Source organism: Callospermophilus lateralis, chromosome 3 (assembly GCF_048772815.1).
Source record: "Callospermophilus lateralis isolate mCalLat2 chromosome 3, mCalLat2.hap1, whole genome shotgun sequence".
NCBI classification, from domain to species: domain Eukaryota; kingdom Metazoa; phylum Chordata; class Mammalia; order Rodentia; family Sciuridae; genus Callospermophilus; species Callospermophilus lateralis.
Genome location: NC_135307.1, coordinates 119,155,849 through 119,169,862, shown reverse-complemented (window position 1 = coordinate 119,169,862; position 14,014 = coordinate 119,155,849). Strand labels below are relative to the sequence as shown.

The 14,014-nt window shown below is 33.6% G+C and overlaps 1 protein-coding gene across 9 annotated transcripts in view; it reads right to left on the bottom strand.

Annotated features, from left to right (window-relative positions):
- Positions 1-14,014, bottom strand: part of Scaper (S-phase cyclin A associated protein in the ER) — a 447,154-nt gene that overhangs the window by 188,686 nt on the left and 244,454 nt on the right. For all 9 annotated transcript variants that reach the window (XR_013090777.1, XM_076851161.1, XM_076851163.1 and 6 more), the window contains one exon: positions 7,684-7,810. Coding sequence is in view for 8 of the 9 variants with exons in the window: in XM_076851161.1 (XP_076707276.1) it covers positions 7,684-7,810 (127 nt within the window). In the remaining variant the exon portion in view is untranslated. The remainder of the gene's footprint in view (positions 1-7,683; positions 7,811-14,014) is intronic.

Below are 14,014 nucleotides of genomic sequence, written 5' to 3'. Positions count from 1 at the left end.
TGAACACAGAATACTTTTTCATTCTTTGTAGTGCCTCCTTTTTTTTCATATTAACAGGAAATTACCTTACCTGTCATGGGTCAAGCAAATGCATATGAAAGAGACTGTTTGTGAATTCAGTTATATGTACCATACTACTTTTTTATCTATCTGTACTCCAAGAGCACACAACCTTAATTACTGAATTATATTTTAAAAATATAACTGGCACAGAGTATTATACATGGGGTACACTGTGACATTCAATACAGTATATAATGTGTAGTAATCAGATCTGGGTAACGAGCATATCTATCACCCCAGCTGTATATCATTTCCTTGTGTTAGGAACATTCAAAATCCTTTTCAAAATGTTCAATTAACTGTAGTCAGAAATAGTCATTCTGTTGTACTACAGAACATTACAAGTCTCTTATCATCTCTAAATCCATTAACCATCCTGTCTCTACTGTAAGTTTATAATGTTATGATACCTGATAAGCAAATCCTCCTACATTTTTCTAACAGATTTTACCATTACTGATTCTGTGAAATTCTGTAATTTTAGAATCTGCATTTCAATGTGTAAAATATAAAGTGCTCAAATTTTAATTGAGATTTCAGTGAGTTAAAAAATCAGTTGAGAGAAAAAAGAAATATATATACTAAGTTTTTCAATCCATAAACATAATAGATGTATGCCTAGATGTTTAATATTCTGAGGTCATATATATAATTGACTTTTACATAGTGTCCTTATATCTAATAGCATTGTTAAATTTATTAGTTCTAATGATTTATCTGTAAATTATTTTGAAATTCTATGTACAATTTATGTTACTTGCTAATAAAGATTTCACTTACTTTTTTCTTAAGACCTTATGGCTTTTGTTTTTTCCCATTAATTAGAATAACAATATTGAGAAGTATTAATAGCAGACATTCTTCTTCTGTTTCCAGAAAAACTTTCAAAGGGAAAGTTTTCAACATATCACCAGTAAACATGATTTTGACATATATGTATATATTAGATTCAGCTTGTCAGATTAGGGACATTCCATTATATTCCTGGCTTAGTTTGAATCTTTATTATGACTTGCTGATGAACTTACTAAATGCTTCTACTGCATCTTCTGAGATGATATTTTTTCCTTTCTTCTGTTAATAAGATAAACTAATGTTAAATCAACTTGAATATACTGAATAAATCTAGCTTTGTAGTGATGTATTATGTATCATATATTATGATTCACTTTGCTAAAATTCTATTAGGAATTATGAATCTGAGTTCATGAATGGAGCTACCTTGTAATGTGATTTTCAGTAGTTTTAATATGATCTTAAACAGGCTTTGCAGTGCTTCTTGAATCTGTGGATTGATTATAAAATACTGGAAGCTTTTTAATGATAGTCACTTCAAAGTCTGTTTCTAGCTGGGTACCCTTGTATACTCTTGTAATTCCAATGATTTGGAAAGCTGATGCAGGAAGATGGTGAGTTCAAAACCAGCCTCAGCAACTTAGTGAGGCTCAAAGCAACTTAGCAAGACCCTGTCTCAAAATAAAAAATAAAGAGAGGTGGAGATGTGCCTTGGTGGTTAAGTGTCCCTGGGTTCAATCCTTGGAGGAAGGAAGAAAGGAAGGATGGAAGGAGGGAGGGAGGGAGGGAAGAAAAAAGGAAGCAAGGAAAGAAAGAAAAAAGGAAGAAGAAAGGGAGAGAGGGAGAGAAAGAAGCACACGTGTGACGTGTACACACACATGTACACAATAATAAAAACAAAAAAGGACTGTTTCTACCATAATGTATTCTAATGGAGTTATGATTATATATAAATTATGCACTTTCACACTCTGTTCTGTATTTTCCCTTATTTTTCCTCCAAGCTCAGTCTGAATTCTTTCTTACAATCTATTTTCTACTACACTGATTCTCTCTTCACCTGGTTTATTCTGCTCTTAACATCATCTACTGTTTTCTTAATTTTGATTATGCAAATGTCCAGTTCCCAAAAATCCATTTCCTCTCAAATGAGCTACATACCTTTAAAAAAGAAATCAATACATTCTGGAACATGCTAAGCATAATTCTGGAGCCTCTGTACATCTGTTTCTTTTGATTTTTATTCATGTTGTTTTGCTGTTGTATAGGCCTAATTACCTTACTGTGCCAAATACTGTGTTTGAAAAAAATTTTTTTTTAAAATAATTTGAGACTTAGGTTTATGTCAGCTTTCTCCAGAGTAAAACTTCCAGTTGTTTCTGTTAGGTGCCTGGTATATAAATGGTTCAAGATTATTAAAATCTTTGTTCAACAGTTGAGATTTTCCCAGACACCCTGATAATTTAAAGCTGAGCTACTGTTTGTGTAATGAGTGCTGTACTTCCTGTCTACCCTCTTTCCTTGAGCAGCCCTTTAATATCCTAAGCCAAAACATGAGGTTTCCCCCCACAGATCTTACCAGTGACAGTCCTAGACTCCAACATTTTTTTCCCCACCAGTTCTTCAACAATGTAAAAAAAATACTTTGACCTCTCATCGATTTCTTTTGGCTCACCAATTGTACTGGGTCCCCAAATGACAAATTCCTGGATCCTGACCCAATACTTCACTGCTTTTTAGCAATTCAGTTCCAAATTACATTTTGGTCTAGCTTCATTAATTGACACTAGTGAGAAGACAGCTCTGAATTACCTACTTTTTCATTACTACTAAATCTGTTTTTGTAGATATTTTTAAACTTGTCTTTTACTTTCATAAAAGATAGCAAACACAGTTTTATAATCTATTACTAGTAATTGTAAAGTCTACAGTTCTATTTTCTATTTGTTCTTACTCGTGATTCATTCAATTTGTGTGTGTGTGTGTGTGTGTGTGTGTGTATGTTTGTTTAACTGAAGCTACTTGTCCTTCTAAAATTATCTAATGTAAATTATCTGAGTAAAAATGAAGGATTTATATTTCTTTTTTTCAAGTTCCTAAGGACCTCACTAATCAATCTGGTATTACTTCAAACTCAATTCACCATTTGAAACAAAGAAGGTTATATAAAATTGGGTTCAGAGCTAAATTATGGTTATAATTAGACACTATATCAAGATTCTTTCTTCATATTCACTGAAGTTGCATGAGAAAGTTTAAGATTACATGAGGGAGTAGCCTACAGTGATCTAATCTTTAAGGATGAAAAACTGGGAAAACCTATTAGAACTCATACCCTAGCAACTTTTACTTTTCTCTTTGCCCCATAAGGCTTACAAACCATAAGCCATAGTTGCCAGACTGGCAAATGCTCATAGGGCATTCAGTTATAAATACAACTTTCTAAATTTTTACCTTTTGTTTGATGTAGTAATTCTTTAATTTTTTCTTAGCTCGTTGATGCTTTGTTTTCTATTTATTGATTGTTTTCAATTATATATAACATTAGGATATATTTTGAAAAATTATAAAACCATGAAATTTAATTTGTTCTCATGCAATCCCTAGTACTGCCCCTTTTCCTCCTCCTCTACCTCTCCCTGCTCCCTCACTTCTACTATACTGATCTTTCTGCGATTTATTTATATTACTGTCTTGTAGATATATATAACAGTGAAATTCAGTGTGGTATATTCATATATAGACTTAGGAAAACAGTTTCATTCACTGTTCTTTCTTTACCCCATCCGTCCTCCCTCCCCTTTGATCCCTTTCATTTACTCTACTCCTCTTTCTTCTATTTTTTTAATGCTCTCTTGTCCCCCTTATTCTGGATTAGCTTCTACATATCAGAAAATATTCTACCTTTGACTTTTGGGGACTGGCTTATTTCACTTAGCATGATAGTCTTCAGTTCCACCCATTTTGGGGCAAATGCCATAATGTTTTTCTTCTTAATGGTTCAGTAATACTCAATTGTGTATGTGTGTGTGTATTTCATATTTTATTTATCCAATCATCTCTTGAAGGGTTTGTTCCATAGCTTGTCTATTGTGAATTGTGTTGTTATAAACATTGATGTGGTTGTGTCACTGTAGTATTCTGATTTTAAATCTTTTGGATATACCCTAGGAGCAGGGGAGCTGGGTCACATGGTGGTTCCATTCCTAGTTTTTTGAGGAATACTGCTTCCAGAGTGGCTGCACTAATTTGTAGCCCCATCAATAATGTATGAAGGTACCGTTTCCTCATATCCCCACTAAATTTATTTATTTAATAAATTTACTAATTTATTAAATAAATTAAATTTATTTAAAGGTCTTTTCCTTTTCTTGATACCTTCCATTATAAGAAAGATTTTATGCATCATGAGTTCAATCTGTTAGCTCTAAAGTAGCTCTCAGAACTTCAGAAAAATTATCTAAGGAAAAATCGTTCAAAGCAATAATAGAAAGCATCAGCATTTTGAGGTCTAAGTGGAGAAAGACCTAAAGACTCATTTATCACCATTCTTTGAGTGCTTGCCCAAGCTCCTCCAGTCCTACCCTTGTCACTTCTAGGCTGTCTTCAAATCTTTCACTGGGTACATGGCATAGGTTTTATTGATTTTGTTACTCCAGGCAGTTTTCCAAACAAAAAGGAATGGTTATTTATAATTCCTAGACCAAAATCATAAATATCATCAGTGAATTACACTGAAATGTCATTAAAACTCTACAGAATAGAAGTCTTTATAAAGTGACTGTGTCTTGGCTAGGTGAAAAGGACGTTAGTTATAAAAGTAGCTAAAGGATCTTATTGTGGGTAAGCTAAAACTCTTAGGTGGTCTTAACAGTGTATACTCTGAGGACAGCTTTATAGCAAGGCTCCTGAAACAGACCATTTAGACTAGGAGCCAGGCTACATTTTTCTCCCTAAAATTATATGGAAAATCAGTTGTATTCCAGTAAATTGCCCCTTTGTGAATGAAATTACCTTACTTAGATTTTCATACTGTATATCTTCTTATACAGATCATTTTACTTTTTCCTTGAATATTCTGTAAATAATTCAATCTAAAACAATATCCTTGAGATTAGGAATTTATAATGATATCTTCAAGAAATTGCCTGGAAATGTTAAGTACCCTTTATTCTTTATAAAAATAATTTCTATACACTAATTTTGAGAAGGATTAGAGTTTTTCCTGGCACATCCTATTTCAAAATACTCCCATGTCTGCCAACTACCAGTTTACGAATTCTCTGACATCCTTAAAGGTATGTGTTTTACAGGAGAACTGACTTTATATTACTCTCCCATGATGCCACAATGCCTGAAATAAATATGCTGCTTTCAATTCCTACAGGGGATTGTATTGTCTGATGCCAAACTGCAGGTGAATACACTTTTTAAAGTTGGTCATATCTAACAACCCAGCAATTTCACCCTAAGGCTTATGCCCTAGCCTACAGCAGTGATTCTCTAAGTATGTTCCCTAGACTAGCATCATTAACATTAAATGAGAACTTGTTAGAAATACAAATGCTTCTATGTTAAGTGAACTCAGCCAAACTCAGAAAAATCAATGGTCATACCTTCTCTCAAATGTGGAAGCTAGGGAGAAAAAAAGGGGGAGGGAGAGTGGGGATCTCATGAAAACAGAAGGGAGACTACTGGAGTAGAGGAAGGATACTGGGCAATAAAATTGACCCAATTATGTTATGTACATGTATGAATATGTAAAAACAAATCCCCTTATGATGTAAAATTTTAATGCACCAATAAAATGATAAAAAACATACAAAAGTCCAAGTCTTCTAGGTGATTTCGATGTCAGATTAAAATTGTACTGTACTAACAATTAAGTATTCACTACACAATATAGAAAATGCATGAAAAACTGCTATATTTATAAGTTAAAAAAAAACAAAAACAACATTTAGAACTGCTGGGATAGTGCCTCAGTGATAGAGTTCTTGCCTAGCATGTATGGGGCACTGGGTTTGATCCACAGCACCACAAAAAAACAAAAACAAAATAAAACCCCAAACTTAGAACCATACCTTTGGAGAAAAAAAAAAAAAAAAGGAATCAACGAAGTCTATGGTATGAAATTTTATAAGCATCAAAAACAAACCGAGGGGCTGGGGATGTGGCTCAAGCGGTAGCACGCTCGCCTGGCATGCGTGCGGCCCCGGGTTCGATCCTCAGCACCACATACAAACAAAGATGTTGTGTCCGCCAAAAACTAAAAAATAAATATTAAAAAGTCTGTCTGTCTCTGTCTCTCTCTCTCTCACCTCTCTCTTAAAAAAAAACAACAACCACAACAACAAACCGAGGTCTAGGACTGTACCTCAGGGGTAGAGTGCTTGCCTAGCATGTGTGAGACACTGGGTTTGATCTTCAGCACCACATAAAAATAGATAAAATAAAGGTATTCTGTCCATCTACAACTAAAAATATCTCAAAACTTAAATATTATGTTTTTTAAGAATAAATTTAGGGCTGAGGTTGTGGCTCAGCGGTAGAGTGCTCGCCTAGCATGTGTGAGACCCTGGGTTCAATCCTCAGCACCAAATAAAGCTAAAATACAGGTATTGTGTCCAACTACAACTAAAAAATAAAATTAAAAAAATAAAAGAATAAATTTATATGATAAAGCAGTTAAACTAGTTTTAAAAAACAAAGAAATGATACACCTTTAATTCTGTACATTTTACCACACAGGAGGTAGGGGGTTAGGGTAAGTAAGGATCACACAGGATCTATTAACTATACTAGCAACAATGTAACTCTTATTTTGGGTAATAAGTACATAGCTGTACCTGTATATATGCTAATTTATTACTATACACTCTGTATATATCAACTACTACATAATAAATTTTAAACCAGAAAACAAAAACAAACAAACAAACAAAAAAACTATGCAGGTAATACCCAAAGATGGCCATTACTTTAAAAGAAAATGAGAAACCACCTAAGTGTTATAAATTGCTTCAGTTGTGATACATTCAGTTACAAAGAATTTATAAAGACATGGGAAAATATTTTTTATAAAAGTGGCCAATATAAAAAATGTACAGTGGCTAGGGTTGTGGCTCAGCAGTAGAATGCTCACTTAGCACATGAGAGGTCCTTGGTTTGATCCTCAGTAACACATATAAATAAATAAAATAAAAAGTATTGTGTCCAACTACAACTAAAAAACATATATTAAAAAATGTACAAAATTAGAAGAAAATATAATAAAAAGTTAATGGTTGATATTATTATAGGAAGTTTTATATCTTCTTTATATATTTAATACTTTCCTACTGTGAATAATATATGGTTTTAAAAAATATTAAGGATTTTCTTAACTGTCATTGAAACATTTAATGACTCCAAGTATTCAAGAAAACTGTCAAACACTCTGTTGTAAACCAAGGAAACTGGTGGTTTGTAGAAATCTGGTTGTGATTTATTAACTATTTAACTCAAAATTTTATATTTTATCATAAGTTACCTATCTTTAAATCGTTATTCATGATTAAATACTTTCACTTATTTGTGTGGTAAAACAAGGAAACCAACAAACAAACAAAAAAAAAACATGACTGAGAAAACCACCAGCTTAAGAGGAATTTAATTAAAACAACTGAAAACCTCTAAAAAGCACAAACAGTAAAAAACACCTACCAATTGTTGAGAAGCTTCTGAAAACACAGAAGGCATTTATTGAGGATCTGTCTTATGTTCTCTCATAGTGAGACAGGACCACAAAGATTAAGATTCAAAAGCTAAAGGTTAGTTACATACCTCTTTTTCCAATATTCTAGTGATCTCCCCTAGTGTCCGATCCAGAGTAGAAACCTTACTGTTTGCCCATGATCCACTGTCTTGTACTTGCAGTTGTTTTAGAAGATCTTTGGCTAATCGCTGAAGTCTTCAATACAAAATGAAATAATGACATAAATGAATTAGAAAGAATACATACTTCATTTTTAGACCATATACCTTTCATTTTCCTAAATATCTGAAGTACAAGTTACTTTTGGGTATTGACTTAAAAATACTGCATAGAACACCTGAGGGAAAGAAAAAACAAGACAACTCAGAGGCTGGTTTTACTTTACATACAAGACCCCCAATCTACTTCTTATGGCTCAAAACACATTTAAAAGACAGTATTATTCATCCATAGGATTAGCTAGAGCAATTGTTGCCTTCAATTTCTGTGTGATCCTCAAAGAAGATTTGGGCATAGAAGAAGGTAAAGATAATGATGAAATAGGAAGAGTATAAGAAAAAAAGGGTTTTTTTTTTGCTATATAAAAATTTTTGTTTTAAACGACATAATTCTAAAATTTAATTAATTAATCAAATATTAAAATATGGGCTGGGGTTGGGGCTCAGCAACAGAACTCTTGCCTTACAAGTTTGAGACCCCGGGTTCGCTCCTCAGCACCACATAAAAATAAATAAGGGAAAAAAAAGGCATTATGTCCAACTAAAAATTAAATATTAAAAAATAAGAAAATGATGAACTAAATTTAAAAAAGAACTCTTCTTAATAATGAAGAGGTTATTAGAAGACGGAAAGACCTACAATGTTCTTGGATAGGCAGAATTAATATTGTCAAAATGACCATACTACCAAATGAAATCTATACATCCAATGCAATTCCCTTCAAATGTCAATGACATTCTTCACAAAATCATAAAAAAGTTCTAAAATTCACAAAAAAATAAAATACCCAGAATAACCAAAGTAATTATCAGCAATATGAACAAGGCCGGAGACACCACAATACCACATTTGAAATACTATAGAGCTAAAGTAACAAAAACAGCATGGTTTTGGCATAAAAACAGTGAAGACCAATAAACTAGAAGACACAGAGAAAAATACACACATATAGTCATCTCATCCTTGACAAAGGTGTCAAAATCATATGCTGAAAAAAAGATAGCCTTTTTAAGAAATGGTGTTGCGAAAACTGGATATCCACATATACAATGAAACTGGTTGATGAAAGTCAACTTCAAAGTGAATCAAAGATCTAGGAATTCAAACAGAAATTTTACAACTGCTAGAAGAAAACATAGGGTCAACAATCCAATATACAGGCTCAGACAACAACTGAGTGCTGGGGGTTTGAACCCAGAAGTACTTAACCACTGAGCAACAGTCCTATAATTACATCTGGCTTATTTCATTTAGTATAATGTTCTCTAGTTCCATCCATTAATAATTATAGCTATATTTATATGTAGATATAAATATATACACATTTAGAGACAGGATCTTGCTGATTTGCTTAGGGCCACACTAAGTTGCTGAGGCTGGCTTTGAACTCACGATACTCATGCCTCAGCCTCCCTAGCCATCACCATGCCCGGCCAGATCTTCATATTTGGATTTAAATACTCAAGGAAGGTTTGGATATTATAAGCACTACAAACTCTCAAAAGGTTGAACTTTCCATGTACCCATTTATAGGTAGCTTGGTGTTACTTAAGCTAATAAAACACCTTACTTGCTTTTCACTGAGAGATACTACATGTTACCTACATTATAAAATTCCTCAGAGATGTGACTCTAGTAATACTTCTTGGTAGCCCATACTTTGGTTTTCACACACCTCACTAAGTAATCTTTTTCTATTTTCTGGTAATTTGCTTGAGCATCCTCTGACAATTATCTAGTGATCCCTAAGATAACAGTTCAACTTTTCCCCTAACGTTTGTCTTCAATTCTTGATTATGATAGATTTCATAGGACATCACTATAATTATTTTCTTACAAGTATCTTACATTTCCTCTCTGTTGTTCTATTTGTTATTCCTATTATAAAACCCCAAGCAATGTTAACAAAATGTATTTAGCTCTTCTTATGGTCCAGGTACCATTCTCAGTGCCTTGCGTTAATTTATTTAGCTGGATTAATATCAGCTTTTTCAATTTCTGAATCTGAAAAAAATGTACAGAATACAGAAGGCCAATATGACTACAGACTGATTCATGATCTCATTAATTATTTCTAGTCTTCTCAGTTTCCACAAACTTGCTCTCTTCAAAACTCTGCCCACTTTCTTCAAAATTCCTCCCTTTCTTTCTCTTGCTTTAAAATCTTACACTTCACTCAGAAAATGGAAGCATGGGAACAAGAAAACCCTTGTTTTCTTCCATAAAATCTAAAAGTCTATCTGCATTTTACCCATTTTCTCCTAATATAATTCAGGGAGGGCCCATCATCCTCAGTAGGGCTAATACTTCCAGAGAAGCTCTGCAATGAATCTGGTCTTTCTGTATCTCGATTCCTTTTCTCCCTGCTTTTGTGTCTTTGGACAACTGCTTTTCATTTCCTCCTCTTGATTTCCTCTTCTTGAAATGCTTTCTCCATCCTCAAATTACCTTTTAAATTTCAGCTCTAGGCCAAATATCTACTCTCTTTGATTTGAATATTCCTTCCAAACACTCATCACAAGTCAACTGAATACTTATCTAACTAGTTGTTTAATGTGTACTTCTTCCATGCAAAGCTTTCTACAATAATAAAAATGTTCTTTATTTGCATTGTCCAACGTGATAGCTGTTAGCCATTATGTGACTATTGAGTGCTGCAATATGCTTAGTATGACTGAATAACTGAATTTAAAACTGCATTTTATTCTATTTTAGGTTTTTTGGCAGTGCTAGGGATCAAACCTAGCACCTTGCCCATGTTAGGAAAAAATTCTACCATTGAGCTACATTTACAGGCCAATTTTAATAATTTTAATAGTAATATGTGGCTAGAGACTATTCATTGCATTGGATAGTGTAGAGCAGGATTTTAAACTTCATTAGGGAGGGTCCTTGTGTACATATTTACTACTTTATCCTTACTACCTAACATGCTACTTGAACAGAAGTGTGCTCAATAAATATTTAATGAATGAATGGTATTCTTTAATCTTTTTTTTCAAAATTTGAGTTTCATATTTATTCTTTTTTTTAACTGTCAGAATCAACTTTATTATAACTCTGGAGATCAAAAGTTTATAGCAACCACATAAATGTTTAATCAAGGGGGGAAAAAACAGCTGCATCTCAGCAGGGTTTAAACCTCTCCAGCTTCTTTTTTTTTCCCCCCAGGTCTTTAATTCTTTCTTTCTTTCTTTCTTTATTTTTAGTCATATATGACAACAGAATGAATTTTGACATATAATACATACATGGAATGTACATACATCAATCATATTGTCAATTCTATTCTGCTGCCCTTCCTATTCTCCTTTATTCTTTAATCTTAAAAATATCCCTTAACCTCAAAAGTTACAAAATACTTTCATATACATGATTTTGTTTTATCCACTGAATAACACTGGCAATTGTATTATCCCTATTTGAATAATAAAGAAACTGAAGCTCAAGGAAGTTAGGTGACTTTACCAAGGTCACACAGTTGGCAAAACATACTACTGGGATTCAAAACCTGAGTCTTTCATGTTTAAATCTCATGCTTTTGTCTCTATACTTTATTGGTTAACTCAAATGAAGAAGTTTCATTCATAAATGAATAACTTTAGGATACAAATACATCTAAAAGTTTATGTAAAGTTTAAAAATTTATCAAAGAATACAAGAGCAACCATAGCTCAAAATGGCACCAGTGAGCCCCAGTATAAGCTTAAGCATCTATATGAAGTTTACTTTGATAAGTTAAAGAAACAATACAAACTCTAAAACTAGAAGAACCTACATTTGAATTTTGGCTTCAGCACATGAAATGTGTATAAACCCTGGGAGGTATTCAATGTCTCTGCATCTTAGTTTTTTCATGCAAAAGTTGGGATTGGAGGAAAATTGTGTGTGTGTGTGGGTGTGTGTGTGTACACACGCACAAGCTTTCAGAGCTTTTGAAGATCAGAGATAATACCTAATAGCATGCATTAAAGTAGACATCCAATAAATGGTCAACTATTATTACTATTCTTTAACAGGAGGTCTCATTCTAACAAAAGGGAAAAAGGAATACAAAAAATAATAGTAACAAACTTCTTTTTCCTTCCAATCAAATGTGGGCAAGAGTCCCATCCTGATTAATGTGACTGATCTTACTATTTCGAACAACACTGGCATCAAACTTCATTGTGGGATAAAAAAGTAGCCATTTCAGGTTTTGGTTGAACAAAATCTGCACACTATGTAACTAAATATCTACCCATAGCAACACAATCTAGTGGTATTCTGACCAAGAATGCTCACATTCCACTGAGAACCAGAAGTACTTAGGGAAGCACAAGAACCATTTTAAATCACAGAATGAAAGAAGCTTATATTTCACCCTGAGGTAAATAAAATCTGGGGTTCACATGAACCTACTACATTCAAGGAAGAATGCCAAATCAAGGGGATGCTTTGGAAACATGAACAAAACCCCTGTCTTACTCCCTGCCTCTACAAAGTCCCATAAATAATACAGCTTCTCTCAAGGCAAACAAAACATTAGATTTTGGTGCATACTGTTTGTATCGAGTATTATAGAAGTAAAAAAAAAAAAATTTAACTGAAAGTTAAATTTCCCCCATAGTGCAAGAAAGGGAGTTGTTTATAGAGTGTAATTTTTAATACAGAAATTGTTACTTGGGTTACTTCTAGAAGATCATTTTTCTAGCATGAAAAGAATAAGTGGAAGCTTCCGAACTCCTTACCTAGAACAAGGAGAAATCTGTCAGGTAAGTGGCATTGTTGAGAATGTTGGAAGATCAGATGTTTTATTCTCAAAACTTGCACAAACTCTAACAACTCTATGGGGGATTCCACTAGAATCATTTGGAAGATTTGTAAAAGTGTACAAAAGGAGACTGAGTCTACTCTAGGAGCATAGTTCTTTAGTATGATAGGAAGATGTAAATTTGTTATCCTTTTATTTAATCCCTTCTGTTTAAAAAATACAGTATATGAATTTATGGCTATTAGTTCCCTATTTTTAAGCAATGCTTATATTTCTAAATATAAAAACTTAAGAAATAAGATAGCTTTAAAGTTTTCTGAATATGATAGAAAAAAAAAAGTGTACATATATATTGCCTCCTACAGAGGCCATATTCTTAGTTTTTGCTTGCCAACATTCCTTCTTGTTGGTGAAAGATATCTTTCTTTTTTTATGAACCATCAATCCCCAAACTTAGATGGGTATGCTAGATGTGCTTGATGTTATTATATATCCTGAAACTAGGCCCTCACTCTCAATGGAAACAGCTAGAGAATGTATGCATCACACACACACACACACACACACACACACACCCACCCCTGTATTTATCTCTCTATATTAGAAAATACAAGTTAACACTGACACCCCTGATTACAATTCACTACAGTAGAACTTTTCTATTCTCCCTGGAAATCTTTTTAACACTCCTCAAGCAGCAAGCAACTTACCCTTTTATCCTTCTTAACATATTTACTGATTTGGCCAACTCCCCTCCAGCTTTGTTTCTATAAGAAAGCTGTTTTCCCTGCTTTGATTCTGACTGCTCATCTTGAGCTCTTTAATGCTTCTCTCTGCACTTGGGTTTTGGTAGCCTTTGCCAAGCTATCCTCTCACAGACCCTGTCAGGAAAGCCTTCCATAGAAAGGCCTTACTCTGCTTTGACTTCTCATACCAGACTACAGTACCCTACCCTCAGGGAAGCCCCTTCCTCCTTCCCGGGACTCTGAGGCTCCACACCATGCCACCATGCCCTTCTCACCCTAACCAGGCGTCTCTTCCACTAAGCCACTGCTGCCTGGACTGAATTTTTCTGAAAGGAGGACAGATAACTGGAGGAACAGAAAGGGCTATTTACATTGATCAGGTAGAATAATTTTATAAGAAGAAATTTCATCTACTGTTTGGTTATCAAGTACACACACACACAAAAAAAAAACCAAGGAAAATGTTTTATTTTTTCCCCTTGTTTCACTACTTTACAAAATAAGAAGCTGGTTTCATATGACTTTTCCAAAGATAATTTTAAAAAAAGATAAAATACGTTGTAAGTTCATATATATAATCCAAAATCAGCCCTAGAGGGATTTTACCTGATCTCTAATATTACATCTACTTTTATTTTTTTCTGGACTAAGAGGTTCTCAGAGTCACAGGGGATGAAAGAA